We start from the raw sequence: 15,437 nt of genomic DNA, 5'->3' as shown, positions 1-15,437 counted from the left end.
TTTTTTCTTTCTAAGCTCTTTGGAAGAAAGGTACTATACATATTAGTAATAATAATTTTAATGTTAGAAAAATACTGAAGCTAAGTGTGAATAAATTACATTATTCATTAAATCATTAATTTAGTCCATATTCACTAACTTAGTCCTTAAATCAACAAATATTTATTAAGAGCCATTATGTGGTAGGCACTGGCCTAGTACTAGAACAAAGAACAAAGACTCTCTTGGGAGCTTACATTCTAGTTGGTGGAGACAAAAAATAAATAACTAAATCATGTGATGATAAAAGTCATATGTAATTTATTCAGTTGTAGCTAAATAATATCAAAAAGCCCACCACTTCATAACTTAAGTCTTAAGATAAAAGTTCTATTTCTTCTTGCCATAGTATGATACAGCATCATTGTGGATAAACAGGCAATTTGTTATTTTTCATTTTCTAGTAAATTAAAAAAATATAAGGCCTCTTTTACCTCATGCAAGACTACTAATGTAGTTTCACTTCTTTAAATGTGCTAACCCAAAACTGGTGCGTTAAACACTGAAAGAAGGCAAAACTTACTTTAGAAGTCCATGAGATTTTAGGAGTCATTAAGTGTATGGCTGGCTGACTGATATGCAATATTTTGGTCCTGGTATTATACTGAGACCTTCTGATATACACCAGTTGGAACAGGGGCAGTTTTTCCATATATTGGGATTCTCACAAAGTTCCTGCAATGGCAGAGACAACATATAAGAACAATGTTTTGGGAAAATGAAAAAGGCACTACTACCTCTTAGCTGCAAAAGGAAAGGTTCGTTATAATCAGTAGGCATCACCTCACAGCACACCCACTCTCTATTCCCCCCTTTCCATCAATTTTTCCTCCTGTCTCCACTTTTCATTTTTGATTGTTTCTTACTGTTTCCCTTTTTCATCTGCCTTGGCCTGTCTTTAACTATTAGGATATTTATCCCATGAAAACACCAGAACAATGCCTGAATTAATATAGTTATGTGTCACTTAAGGCTAAGTTTCCTGATAAAATCTAACTACTGTATAGTTAACAAAAGAGCCCCGGTGGCACAATGGTTAAGCACTCAGCTGCTAACCAAAACGTCAAGAGTTCAAACTCACTGGCAGCTCCATGGGAGAAAATACCTGGCAATCTGCTCCCATAAAGATTACTGCCTAGAAAACCCTATGCGGCAGTTCTACTCTGTCCTATAGGGTCACTACAAGTCAGAATCAACATAGTTAAATAAAAGCAACATAGTTAAATAAAACTTCCTGGGTAGCACAAATGGTTAAGTCCTTGACTACTAGCCAAAAGGTTGGCAGTTCAAATTCACCCAGAGGTGCCTCAGGAGACAGGCCTGGCAATGTGCTTCTGAAAAGTCATGGCCTTGAAAACCCTATGGAACAGTTCTACTCTGCACACACGGGGTCGCCCTGAGTTGGAAATGACTAGACAGCACCTAACAGTAACAACAACATAGTTAAATATGTGGGCAGTGGTAGTTCAGTGGTAGAATTCTCTTCTTCCATGCAGGAGACCTGGATTCCATTCCCTGCCAATACACCATATGTGCAGCCAACAGTTGTCTGTCAGTGGAGGCTTGGGTGTTGCTAGGATGCTGAACAGGTTTCAGTTAAGTTTCTAGATTCAGGCAGACTAGGAAGAACCGCCTGACAATCTACTTCTAAAACCAGCCAATGAAAACCCTATGGATGACATGGTCCAATCTGCAACTGATCGTGGGGATGGCACAGGAATGGGCAGCGTTTCCTTATGCTGTGTACGGGGTCACCGTGAGTCAGGGGCCAACTCACTGGCAGCTAACAACGTACTTAATATGGAAATATTGCTCTGTTCAATGTTTTAAACAACGATTGCTGAAATAAATTGTCCTCGCAACAAGATATATCACTTCGTGATTACGCTGTTTGAATGGTCTACTTCTTGACTGAAGTAGAAAACAAAGAAATATTAATTTTTAAAAGCTCTTCTTAAAAATTCTAAAATCTTATTTTGTTACAATAGTAATCCTAAGCAAGAGTGCCACCTACTGGTAAATACAGGGCATTTTATCAAATTATATTTGTTTTGAGAAGCCTTTCAAACCTTTTTGCCAGTATTTCAGTGAGGTATTAAAAAAAAACTACGTATTTTTTGAAATACGTTCAGTGATTTAATATGTAAAGTATTTCATCAACCAGAGCAGATCAACATATATTAAATAATTTCTAAAATCCTACAAAAAATGGAGTATTTCATCAATGTTTGTATCCTCCCAGGCCTAACCTTAGCTTACTTTACCAAAAAAATTTTTAATTAACTCTTTCTGAAACACAGAAAATTATCATAAATGCTAAAAAAACTTAATATTTATTAATATTTAATAAATATTAAAACAGATTATTCAGAGACAGATTAAAGATTAACTACACTGGTTCCAGTTCAAGAATTACTGGGTGCCAGACAGTTTCAGGCCCTGCAGATACAATTAAGACCCAGATGCAAGGTCCTTGCCATCCTGAAGCTGTGCTGAGACAGATCATAGTAAACAGATAATTAAAAAAATAACTACAGATCATGAGTGCGATAAAGGAAAGCATGATGGGGTGGGTTGGAGAATATAAGGCGAGGCCCAAGGAGATGACAGCTGAACTAAGACCCTACTGAGAAAGAGGTAGCCAAGCAAATGTTGGGGGCAGAGCATTCTAGCAGAAGGATGAGCAGGAACAAAGGTCCAAACACAGAAACCAGCCTGGCAGGTTCGAGGAGCCAAGGCCAGTGACTGGAGAGCAGTGAGCGTGGTGTGGGGGCTATACAATGAAGTTGGGCAGGTTGACATGTGCCAGATCACGGCAGGCCGTGGCACAGGCAATGGGAAGCAACTGAAGGGTTTGAATAAACGAGGAGAGGGACATGATCTAATTTACATTTTTAAAGGATCACTGAGGCTGCCGTGTGAAGAAAGGATCATAGAGGGGCAAGAGTGGAAGGAAAGTCCAGTCACGAGGCTCCAGTCTAAGATTAGACTAGGATAACAGCTACAGAGATGGCAGGAGTCACTGAACATGGAGTAGCATTTAGAATTTGAGCCTTATGACTTGTGATAGACTGGATGCGGGTGATGGAGCAGTGAGAGAAAGAGAGGAACCAAATATGCCTCAAAGAGCATCAATGCACTGAACTAAAGTAAGTTCTCAGAACAATCATGGCACCTCTCAATTTAAAACCCTAGGTGCCCCCGAGAAGCAAAGGGGCTCCCAGCATTTGGTAGGGGAACCCTAGTGGAATACAGGGTGCTGTTACGACACAGGGTATTTAACTTAGAATCAGTGGATCTGGGCTCAGGTCTGACTCCTTCTTGTTTTTTGATCTTCGGCAAGTCATCTCTAACCGTTATAAAATGGGAATACCAACACTGCCTCATTGCACTGTTGAGAGGAATAAATGAAATAATACCTATGGAAGTACCTGGCAAGCAAGAGGGCTACTTAAAATCAATCCAAATACATTAACCCTCTCTCCTCCCTGCCAAACAACCAGGAGAGGTCGTGGTTTGAGACCGCCGATATACAAGTCCCCAAACTGATATACAACCAAAAACAAAAAACAAAAAAACAAAACTTGTTGCTGTCGAGTCGATTCCAACTCATAGCAACCCTAAAGGACAGAGTAGAACTGCCTCATAGGGTTTCCAAGGAACGCCTGGTGGATGTGAACTGCCAACCTTTTGGTTAGCACCACTACGCTACCAGGGTTTCCTATACAACCACAGCACTCATCAAACGCAGTTTCTATTACACAAATATGACCTTTTCTAAATTCAGTCTTATGCTAAGAATTTCAATCACTGTGATTTTCCAGATCAGCAGTGTTAACATTTTCTGATAAAAACAAAACACAACACTGCACACTTCTGTGATCTCAAAGGCCCTGTAGCAACCGGTAAATCTGCTTTTGTCACACTCTCAGGATACAAAAATGTCTCATTATAAAAATGTTTCCATTCCCTTTTAGGAACAAATGAAGTTAGTAGTCATTGTAATGCTGTATTTAGAACATTGCTGGGTGGACTAAAAAACTGTATTATATGTTGGGCTGTGGTTTAACTCTGCTCAACACAGTGTAAACTCAAATTGAGCAGAACCGTAAGGGGAACAACTACCCCTGGCCAGACAAAGGGGATAGCCAACAGATGGCAGAATGAAAGCAGTATGGAAGGCCAAGAAGGCCTCCGATCTATGGCTGAAGGGAACCAGCACAGCTCTAGCAGAAAATCTCAGTAGTCTGCAGAGCTACAGGGATGCTTACTTAAATCTAGCTCTGCTTGAGGCACCATCACAGCACAAATGGCTTTGCAGTTAATTAAGAGCCTAGGTTCTGGAGTCAAAAAGACCTGAGTTCTCATGACAGTTAATGAGCTTTGCCTCCTTAGGCAAGTTCCTTAGCCCATAAACCTCAGGTTTCCCAATGCTAAAGATGGGGTTAATGATACTGACACTTCAGTGGGCTGTTTTAAAGATAACAAAGACATAATGCATGAAAAGCATTTGGTGCAGTGCATAACACACACAGTCAACATTATTAAGTAGTTCACCAGGGTTTTTGTTTGTTTCCTTCTTTCCATTTTTGGTAATACATACTCAAGTTGGAAGATTACAAAAGTTACAAAGAAAAACTACCCAACAACCCCCAATAACTTTTACGACTCTTAATCTCAGATCTCAAGATTCCTCAGTGAATTGTTTTTGATAGTTCCCAACTGCTTTCTAAAATGACTACCAATTTATACTTTCATGAGCTTAATATGACAGCATCCATTGCTGGCCATTCAAAAATAGCTCCTCTTTAATCTGTAGGTACTTATGCTCAGAAGCACTCAAGAACTAAAAGTGGTTCCCGACCTCAAAATGATCATTAGGTCTACAGAACAGATACCGGAGAATCTTCCTTGCCCTCCTGGGCAATATTTATGTCTCAAAGACATGTAGGGAGCAACCACTGAGCTACATTGGCTTTGCTGGGACTTCTTTTTTGCCAAGACAGACCAGAATCATTCCAGTTAACCCTCAACAAGTTTAATAAGTGTTTCCTTGCTGTTGGGTAGATCTTCAATTATGCAAAATAGTTTTTTGAGGTCTTTGAAATAATTTTCTATAAATCTTCCTTCAATGTAATTCTGAATTTTCTTTCAAAGTCTCCTTTAAGTTTTCAAGCTTTAAAAGGGCCAAACAGCGTGCTATTTCACCTCAGGATGCACAAAATGGTAACTTCATGCAAACCTTTGAGCATGTACATAAGCATAAGGATGTGTACATCTGTGCATTACATACATGTATTATATAAATAACTAAACATGGTATAACTAATTGCAGAACCAAGTAAAACGCATAATTTCCATAAAACAGAATGCTGGATATGAAAGAGATCTTGTAAATCATCTCTTACTCAGGAAAGGAAATAAAGCTCAAAGAATGTACATGACCAAGTCCCAGAGCTAATCCACAGCCGTCAGATTCTGAGCCCAGATCTTCTGCTTCTGCTTCTCAATCCAATGCTTTTTCACTACACTGCCTTCCTTCTCTATGAAGACATGCTTGTTGTCGTTGCTGCTGTTGAGTCAGCTCCCACTCATGGCGACCCTATGAATAACAGAACGAAACGTTGTCCAGTCGTGTGTCATCTTCATTACGGTTGGTATGTCCATTGTTGTGGCTATTCTGTCAGTTCATCTAATTGAGGGTTTGCTTTGTTTTGCATAAATGTGTAAATGGAGCAATACCCTATTGTACCAAAGCAGGTGCTAGCGCTGCTTTCAAAACAAACCACCTAATATTTGCATTTTGCAAGGTACACAAAGGTCTCACGCTGATAACTCTGCCTGCTGATGCCATCCCTTTTACAAAGAAGAAACTGTGGTTCACATAAGTAATTTGCCCCTGGGCGTTGGAGACAGGCAGGCTCTTCATTTAGGTGTGTGACCTTGGTAACGTTACCCTACCCTCTGTACCTGTTTTAAGATAATCAAATAACACTTAAACCAGCAGGGTTGCTGGAAGAATTATACTTGGCACAATACCCGGCACATAACAAACGCCCAAAAATAAGTGACGTTATTACTGTTATTACAAATCACTGTTATTAGTAATGTTATATGCCTGGTAGACATAGGACTAAAACTCGATCACTGCCTTCCAAGTCTTGGCCCTTTCAGCAACACAATTCAGGGCATTTGAGGATACCTAGGGTGAGAGAGAAGAGGCGGGGATGTACCTGAAAAGCCGAGTGCAGCCAGAGACTTTAACAAGCTGGGCGTCGCACTGAACTCAGGGTCACTCGGTGAATGGAAATTCCAAGGGAGCCTTTGGTCAGTCACCAGAGAGGGAGGTCGAAGAGGCAGAGCTGCTCCCGTCGCCGTCTCAGACGAAGCGAACCTGTGCCCCCTTTCCCAAGGGGCACCGAACGCCGGGTCGATGCTACCCAGCGATTATTGCAGCCTTCAGCCGGGTCAGTTTACGGCCTCCCCGAGGCCAGCGGGCCTGAAGAGGGGAAACGACCGCGGCCGTGCGAGGTTTCGACGCCGCCGCAGTGATCTAGCTTCCAGACTCGGACTGCGTCGCCTGACAGCCTCCGGCGACTCTGACGTGACGTAGCAGCCGTGCAAGCTATCCCGACATTCTATTCGTTGCTGCCATCCAATGGAAGGAGCGGTGCGGGACACCACTGATCAGGTAGTTCAGTCCTTCCAGTGTCTCCGTCCCCTAGCTCAGCCGTCTCCCTGGTGACCGCTACCGGTCACCCATTTGGCCTCCAAGCCCGGAGATGCGTCATTTTCTGTGCGCCGGAAGCGAAAATTCCTGCACTGGTTCACGTGGAAAACGCACTGCCGGGCGGGAGCCACGGAAAGTTAGGCAGGCGTAGGCGGTGTGAGACGGCGGGGCCGACGGCCCTTTTGCTGGACCCAGTGATAATGGCAGTGTTTCACGATGAGGTGGAGATCGAGGACTTCCAATATGACGAGGACTCGGAGTCGTATTTCTACCCCTGCCCGTGTGGTGATAACTTCTGTATCACCAAGGTAACTTCAGAGTCCCGCCGGACGACTCGCCGGAGCTGGGGCGACTTTTGCTCTGCCCTGTCTCTTCAGATTTTCCGTCGCTTTTAAGACTCTGGGCTACCCCTACCCTCTTTATCCGATTTCTGACCCCCCACCCCCAAGTGTAATACTCTGAGCTTTTGATGTGTGAAGGCACATTGTTCTGGCCTTTAGGCAGTCCGGCGTGGGGTTGTTGGGGGTTCCTTCCTGGGATTCTCTTTTGGAGGAGGGGACGCGTTTTTGCTTTTCCAGGGGTTTTGAGGCGACCCGGTGCTACCCTTAAATGATGCTTCAGGAAAAATGGGATTGGCCTTTTGCCCCTCATAAACCATGAGTTGGAGGCAAGCCAAAAAGGTGTTTGCAAATAAGGGTGGGAGGAGTGTGGGAGAAGATAGGCCGAAGGGAAGATTATGCTGACCACACGGTGTTTGATTTTGTTATAGGAGGATTTGGAGAATGGGGAAGATGTGGCAACGTGTCCTAGCTGCTCTCTCGTTATAAAAGTGATTTATGACAAAGTAAGGACTCTAATTACAAAACGGGGAGGGGTGTATGTAACGCATGGCAAGGACCTAAAGCAGCTTTTCTGTGATATGTAAGTGCTGGAGAATGTTTTATAACAGGGTTAGGCAAAGCGCTATGTTTTTTAAAAACAAAAAATTAAAAAAAAAAAAATAGCCATATAGTAAATTTAAGTTCAGATTACTTCATTTTAGCTTTGGAAAGGATAATGTATTAAAGAGAACTGCATTTTGTCTAAGGAAAATTGATTACTTGTTAAGCAGAAAAAAAATAATTATAAAGATTATTTAATTGACAGTCTTTATCATTCCTCTAAGGAGCCCTGGTGGCACAATGATTAAGTACTTAGCTACTAACAGAAAGGTCAGCAATTCAAACCCACTAGCAGCTCTGCAGGAGAAAAGACCTGGCAATCTGCTCCATAAAGATTACAGCCTTGGAAACCCTATGGGGGTGGGGGTTCTACTTTGTCCTGTAGGGTCACCATGAGTCAGACTCACTTGATGGCACACAACAACAACAACATCATTCCTGTATTTAATATGTAATTAAGAATGTTCAGAACTCCTAGACTCATTTTGAAGAGAACAACTATATAGTTTTTCTTGGCTGGTTATTACATAAAACCACCAGTTGCCATTAAGCGTACTCCGACTCATGGTGACTCCATGTGTATCAGAGTAGAACTGTGCTCTGTAGAGTTTTCAATGGCTGATTTGTGTGTGTGTGTGTGTGGTTTATACCTGTTGTTAGCCGCTGTCGAGTTGATACCAACTCATGGCTATCCCATGTGTGCACAGTAGAATTGTGCTACGTAGAGTTTTCGTGGTTGTGACCTTTCAGAAGCAGATCACCAGTCCTGTCTCCCGAGGTGCCTCTGGATGGGTTTTAACTGCCAACCTTTCAGCTAGTAGTCAAACGCTGAACTGTTTTCACCACCTAGGGACTCCTTAGTTTATATGTTAAAAAAAAAAAACCCTGTTGCCGTTGAGTCAATTCTGACTCATAGCAACCCTATAGGACAGAGTAGAACTGCACCATAGAATTTCCAAGGAGCAGTTGGGGGATTTGAACTTCTGACCTTTCGGTTAGCAGCTGAGCACTTAACCACTGTGCCACCAGGGCTCTGGTCTATACATGGAAATCTCAATTATCTTTTTTTGAGATAGAATTCATAGTTGCTATTTTACAATATCATCTTAGTCTGAATTAATGGCTGTTGACCGTGGAAAACAAAATAAATATTATCATTGTCAGCTCCATCCCCAATTTTTCGTCTACTAAAGTAAGGGGCTTACAAAGCTATTCTAAAGCTTAAGATGCTTAAGGATGAATTCTAAAGTGAGTATGTGGGGGAAGGCACAGAGCCTCATGGGAGAAGTAGGCTAATCCAAACCGTAATTTAGAAATAGAATGATTGATTCTTTTAGTCTTTCAGTGAACTAATATTTATCAAACCTGTACTGTGCACCAGCCAGTGTTCAATGAATGTGGTTCAGTGAACCAAACATAAAAATTCCTACTCTTATGGGGCTTAGAATCTAGAGGGTAGTGGGAAGAAGAGACAGATAATAAACAGACGTAATAAGTAAATTATACTGTGTGTATAGAAAGTAAAATGTACTTCAGAACAAAAAGAGAACAGGGTAAGGGTGATGAGGAGTGCTGCACTGGGAGGAGGCATGGGTGTAGGTTGCAATTTTGAATAGGATGGTTATGGTAGGTCTTATTAAGAGGAATATATCTGAGCAAAGATTTGAAGGAGGTGAGGGAGTGAGTCAGGCACATGTATGAGGTAAGAGAAGTCCAGCAAAGGGAACATTCACTGAAGAGGCCCTAAGGCAGGAACATGCGTGGTTTTTTCAAGGCACAGCAAGGACACCAGAGTAGAGTAAATGAGGGTGAGAGTAGTCCAAGATGAAATTAGTGGAGTGGGGCAGATCACAGAGATGTTTGTGGACCACTTTTAAGGACTTTGGCTTTCACTGTGAATGACATGGGGAACCACTGAAAGGTTTTTGAGTACAGGGGTGCCATAATCTGACTTGAGTTTTAAAAAGATGATTCTGGCTGCTGTGTTGAGAGTAGATTGTGAGAGAGGAAAGATAGAAGCAGGAAAACCAGTTAACAGGCTCTTACAGTAATCAAGGCAGGAAGTGAGGTGGCCTGGACCAGACTGCAGCAATGGAGGTGGTTAGAAGTGGTTGGATTCTGGATACATTTTGAAGACTAAGGATTTCTTACTGATTGGACATTGGGTATGAGAGGAGTCAAGGAGGATTTCAACATGTGTGGTCTTAGTCTTGGAAGGATGAAGGAAGAGGTAACTACAAAACTGAAGGGGAGGTTACTACAGGTGTCAGGTATGGAAAGGGGGGCAACCAAGATTAGGAGTTTGTGTTGAACATTGTAAATTTGAAAGGTCTATTATCCAAGTGGAGCTGTTGAGTAGACAATTGAAAATACAAGTCTGCAGTTCAAGAGAGAGCTGGAGAGATGTAAATTTGGGAGTTGTCAGCATATAGATCGTATTTAGAGCCATGAGACTGGATGAGATCACCAGAGCTGTGGATGTAGATAGAGATGGACAAAAGAAAGGACTGAGTCTTGGGGTAATCGAACATTAAGAGGTCAAGGAGGAATCAGCAAAGCTGACTGAAAAGGAGCAACCACTGAAGAGGGAGGAAAATCAACAGTGTCATATCCTGGAAGCCAAATGAAAAAGCAGGAAGAAGTGATCAACCTTGTCAGATGTCTTTGATAGCATGAGAACTGAGAATTAACCGTTGGATTTAGCAACATGGAGGTCATTTGCAATGGTGATTGATGGAGTAGTGGGGGCAGATACCTGATTGGAGAAACTGGCTGGAGAGAATGGGAGAAGAGGAATAGGAGGTAGCAAGTGTAGACATTTGTTTCAAGGATTTTTTCTGCAAAGGGGAGCAGAGATGTGAGGCAGTAACTGGTGGTGATATAGGATCAAGAGAAAGTTTAAGGTGGTAGACATTTAGCTGCACAGGTGTAGACACAGGAAGTTGAATTTAACCAAGGCTGTCATTTTGCCCACGAGCCTTGGTGGCACAGTGGTTAAGTGCTCGGCTGCTAACCACAAGGTCGGGTTCAAACCCTCCAGCTGTCCTGCAGGAGAAAGATGTGGCAGTCAGCTTCCATAAGGATTACAGCCTTGGAAACCCTATGGACAATTCTACTCTGTCCTGTAGTGTCCCTATGACTGAGAATCAACTTGACGGTAACAGGTCAAACGGTTAATGGGAACCCGGTTAAAAATAGAGGGAACAGGAAAGTCCAGAAAGGAAACGATGGTATTGAGAGTCAGGAATGATGTCATCTCCCCTAACCCCCCAACCAAGCCCTGTGGTACTAAGACTCAGAACACAGAGTCACCACTTGAGGGAGATGTAGGGAAGCAGTGTCCTCGGGATGGCTACATCTCACCCTCAGCACTATTGACATTTGGGCTCAGATAATTCTTTGTTGTATGGGGCTAACTTACACATTGTAGGACATTTAGCAGCATCCCTGGCCTCTACCCACTACATGCCGATAGTGATTCCCCTCCCCCCAGTTTTGACAACCAAAAACGTTCCCAGACCTTGCCGGGTGTTCCCCAAAACCAAAAACCACTGCTGTCAAGTTGATTCCAACTCATAGTGATCCTATAGGACAGAGTAGAGCTGCTCCATAGGGTTTCCAAGGCCATAAATCTTTACGGAAGCAGACTGCCACATCTTTCTCCCATGGAGCGGCTGCTGGGTTTGAGTGCTGACCTTCTGGTTGTCAGCCAAGCACTTTAACCGCTGCCCTACCACGGCTTCTCACCAAATTGCAACATCACCCCTAGTTGAGAATCACTGTATTAGAGCAAGAAAGCTAAGGGACAGTTTAAAGAAGACATCTTGCTGACAAGACTATGAATTCCAGAGGGCACAATGGGAAGGTTCCAAGTGCTGTGCAGAGGAGAGAGGGACAGAATAGGGGCTGATCCTTACGTGCATCAGATTGCAAGAGACAAGGGGTAACCTGGGAGGGGAAGGTTTTGTGGTAGCTGGTATGAACCGGAATAAGTGATCAGAAATTGAACTTTGATCACAAACTAGCTAACATTGCATATTATCTGTGTTGGGAAATACATAAAGACCTGTTCTTTTTAGTTAGAAGAAGTGTTAACTTTGGAGAGGACAGGTATTTGAGTGACTAAATATAGAAGTACAGAAGTTTTAGTTTAAGTAGCAAGAGACTTAAAAGATGTGACATGCCTTTTAAATGTGATTTCTGAGAAGTGGGTGCTCGTAATGAAGACAGGAAGGTTTGTTTATAAGCTAAGGTGCTTTGTATTAAATATGAATCCAGTACTAAAAACTGATACCTTTTAAGATTATAATTCTGGTTCTGACGTTGACTGTGAACAATGATGAAGTAACATAGCATAGAAAAGCTAAATTAACAGAACTGTATTGATTCTGTAACAAAATTGAAGTTTAATATTAATGCATTTGTGACATGGAGACTTGGTCGTTAATGTCATTTCTCATTCTGTTCTTTCTTAGGATCAGTTTATGTGTGGAGAAACAGTCCCAGCCCCTTCCACCAACAAAGAATTAGTTAAATGCTGAAGACGACCTTAGGAATCCAAATCTTGAACAGCTGGGAATGAGCCAAGTTGGAAAAGTCAAATGCAAAGTTATAGGCCTCTTCATGGGGACAACCATTTTGTGGCTTGCTGTTCCGTTAGAGTGTGGATTCTTACCATGGACAGCCACATTCATCTTCAGTTAAAGAAGCTGGCCACAACATGACATGCCTGATTTTCATGCTTACACCTTTGAGTCGCAAATGGTCTTAATTTTCCACTTGAATTTTAAAGGAAAATGATTTCAAATCAGTGCTTTCTTTCCCTCAGTTTCATCAAATCTTAAACTTAATTACTTCAGTATCTGATAACAGCATCATCTACCTCAAAGTCATTGGTATTCCTTAACGAAAAAGGGATTGTACTTTTGGCTTGGTAATTAAGATTATTAAAATTAGCCTTTCCTTTGAAATTTGAGATGACTTTTCCTGTTTTAAACTTAAGAATATTAGCTTCCTTGTCAGGACTGCACTTACAGTTACTGCACCAAGCTAGTCTCCTCAGTCTTGTCGTTATTAAAATGTTCATGTTATTTTAAACATGGCTTATCTGTTACACTTCATGTGTAGAGGGCTGGGCGTGGTATTAAAAAGGAAATGTAGTGAGCTCATGATTTCTCCAGAACTAAAAGTTAGTTGAATGAGAAAGAAAAAATCAAAAAGTGAAATGATAAAAGAATATGGAGTTTTCTTGTCGATATTCTGTATGTTTCTTTAAAATTGGGACAAGATAAAAAAACAAAACAGCCACGGGAAGAATGAGGAGCAAAACATGCCAGCTTAGCAAGTGACATGCTTGCGTGATTCTGCCAGATCAGGGCAAGTCATATTTCTATGGCTAGATTTTTGTTCGCTTGTTTTTAGAAAAGGCTAATGAAACGACACTCCAGCTGGGGGCTAATGTCAAGTCTTTATTCCTGGTGGCAATGCCTCCAACATTATCACAGTATCAGTTTACTACTCCTAAAAGGTGAAGCATCTATAATAACTCCTCATTTGCTTAAAATGAGCTTGAAAACAGGAGGCTGTTTCTGAGTAAATATGCCCATGGAGGGGCATATAACCTGTAACCGAACCAGACATAAACTCTTACAGAGAAATGTTCCCCTGAAGAAAAGTAAATACAAAAAGATAGGCCACCAGCCTTCCTTTGCTGTAGTGCTGAGAGTAGCAAAAATTAGAATCACATATGGAAATCTGAAAACCCCCTTTATAAATGCAACTTTCTTCTGTGTATAAAAAGTTAAAAAAAAAAAAAGCATTATTATCTGGCAGGATGTGTAGGAAATGACTCCTGCAGCTAGAGAGAAAAATGGCTTACCACAATGTGAACATTCTGTAACTGATTGATAAATGTGATGCACACGCTCACTGGGGGCTTCAATTAAAACAAGTGTATGGCCTTTTTTGTCTGCCAGCAGCATGGCTATGTTTAACCATTAGTCTGAGACAATAAATCACCAGAAGTTGTATGCTGAAATGCTTAGGACGTTACCAGCAGCATCATATGGCATATTCTTGATGTGATGAGAAATCGCATTGCTTGGTGAGACACTGACACCCAGAAGTAATCCACAACTGCTCTGCAGGAGCTGTTGGAACCAGTGAATGCTCAAATGAACAGCAGGATGCTAAGTGATAACTGAGTGGAATGAGCCGTAAAGAGAAGTGAACTCAAATGTTGATGGCTTTGTAGGTATCAATAACAAGTTGGTTCCTTCTGCTAATATTAAATTTCAAACAAGAAGAGACCCTTAATGTGATCTATTCTGAGCATAGAACAGGAAGAAAAGTTGCCCAAGTCCGAACAGGAGAAAAGAAGCATAAACAGCACTAGCAGTGTTCAGTGATAAGCCACAACTATGGGAATGACTTTGTCTCCACAGCAACCAAGTCACTAAATTTGTGAACTACAAAAGAACACATCAGGATTCAATCCTTTGTTAAGCATAAAATGAAACTAGGGTCTTTTCAGATATGAACTAGAGTTTTGTGTGATATTTGTGCCTTATTTAACCCAACATGTTTCTGGAGCACCTCAACTGATTTGTAGAACAGGCTGTCTCTTACTGGCTTTGTAATCTTTGGCAAGGCTAGTAGATCCCTCATTTGTACAATTAGGAGCCTGGATTAGCTCTATGTCTAAGCTGTCAGTTCTGTATCATGGCTTGGTAGCTTGCAGGAACTGAAATGGCAATTGAAACCTTTATAAACTCAAACTTTAGATCATGATTTACTGTGAAGACACTCCATTCTTCAATAACTTGATGTTGCCACACTTCAGAGTTTGAATGTGAAGTCAACTGGTTCTACATACACTTTGGTGTACATACGCAGAAGCATTTCTCTTGGAAAGTGTCCAACATTTTTTGATAACTATTAATTTATTACCAGGATAAACTGTACTGGCATGCTATATAAAGATAATTTAAATCCACTTGTTTTTATGTCATTTTTCCGTACCTAAATACCAGCATTTTTAATTAAAAGGTTTTAGTATAATTTTACATCAGGTAGAAATCTTTCTTAACTTGCTTTGGGGCATTTTAAGTAGGTTTCTGGTATGAACAGAGTTTTAAATCAGAACTTGCCACTGTATAGTTTGGCCACCTGGATTTGGATTCTTGGTTTTATTATTTGAAGAAGAAAAAAAAAAAGCTTTGAGTCAAGTGGCAATAAGGCAAAGATACTTGGCATTCTTAGGTGAATAATTGAGTTTACTGCTGGGAAAACAACTATTTTTAAGGCTGATGATCAATCAGTCCTTGCAGTGGTTTGAGAGCTCAGCTCTGGCCCACACACAGTGACTCAGTTCCTCCACTACGACTTTTGGATGATATGTGTATTTTTTAATCTCTGTGACCTATGAAATGTAGACCATAATAGTACCCTCTTTCATAGGGTTGCTGTGTGGATTCATTCATTTGGCAAATGTTCATGGAGTGTCTGCCATGTGGTAGGCACTAGATAAAGTGAAGTAGACAGACTGGTTAGGGCCCTGGAGGAAATAAACCAAGTGGTGAGGTAGAGTAACTGGGGCAGGTGCCATTATAAAGGGTGCCAGGGAAGGTGTCTCAAAGGTGTGGCACTGTTTCTGTGAACTGAAACATGAGAATGAACCTAGTGAAAATGGTTAAATGAGCTCCAAAAAACAATCTTGTTGCTGTCGA

General features: G+C 41.4%; 2 protein-coding genes across 8 annotated transcripts in view; one reads left to right on the top strand and one right to left on the bottom strand.

The window, feature by feature from the left end:
- Positions 1-6,710, bottom strand: part of OXNAD1 (oxidoreductase NAD binding domain containing 1) — a 48,973-nt gene extending 42,263 nt beyond the window's left edge. For 2 of the 6 annotated variants that reach the window (XM_023739535.1, XM_023739533.1), the window contains exon 1: positions 6,273-6,704. The gene's annotated coding sequence lies outside the window, so the exon portion shown is untranslated. Of the gene's footprint in view, positions 1-562; positions 715-5,447 lie in introns of all 6 variants that reach the window. The other 4 variants (XM_023739532.1, XM_023739536.1, XM_023739534.1 and 1 more) reach the window with 4 other exon arrangements.
- A 49-nt stretch (positions 6,711-6,759) lies between these two features.
- Positions 6,760-15,026, top strand: DPH3 (diphthamide biosynthesis 3). 2 transcript variants are annotated; one of them, XM_004385276.2, is made up of 3 exons: positions 6,760-7,077; positions 7,539-7,613; positions 12,186-15,025. In XM_004385276.2, exons 1-3 carry the CDS (start codon positions 6,970-6,972, stop codon positions 12,249-12,251), a joined length of 249 nt encoding a protein of 82 aa, XP_004385333.1. In that variant the 5' UTR covers positions 6,760-6,969; the 3' UTR covers positions 12,252-15,025. The 2 variants fall into 2 exon arrangements, with proteins under 2 accessions (XP_004385333.1, XP_004385334.1); XM_004385277.2 differs by lacking the exon at positions 7,539-7,613 and having other exon boundaries at positions 12,186-15,026.
- The last annotated feature ends 411 nt before the right edge of the window (positions 15,027-15,437 follow it).

This window comes from Trichechus manatus, unplaced genomic scaffold, assembly GCF_000243295.1.
Source record: "Trichechus manatus latirostris isolate Lorelei unplaced genomic scaffold, TriManLat1.0 scaffold00136, whole genome shotgun sequence".
Classification (NCBI taxonomy): domain Eukaryota; kingdom Metazoa; phylum Chordata; class Mammalia; order Sirenia; family Trichechidae; genus Trichechus; species Trichechus manatus.
This window is presented reverse-complemented; position numbering and strand designations above follow the sequence as displayed.

Excerpts from the sequence above, each read along its gene's own strand:
- DPH3 (XM_004385276.2), top strand. The coding sequence starts at position 6,970 with ATGGCAGTGTTTCACGATGAGGTGGAGATCGAGGACTTCCAATATGAC. Across the intron at positions 7,078-7,538 it reads ATAACTTCTGTATCACCAAG|GAGGATTTGGAGAATGGGGA; the intron begins GTAACTTCAGAG and ends ATTTTGTTATAG. Across the intron at positions 7,614-12,185 it reads TAAAAGTGATTTATGACAAA|GATCAGTTTATGTGTGGAGA; the intron begins GTAAGGACTCTA and ends GTTCTTTCTTAG.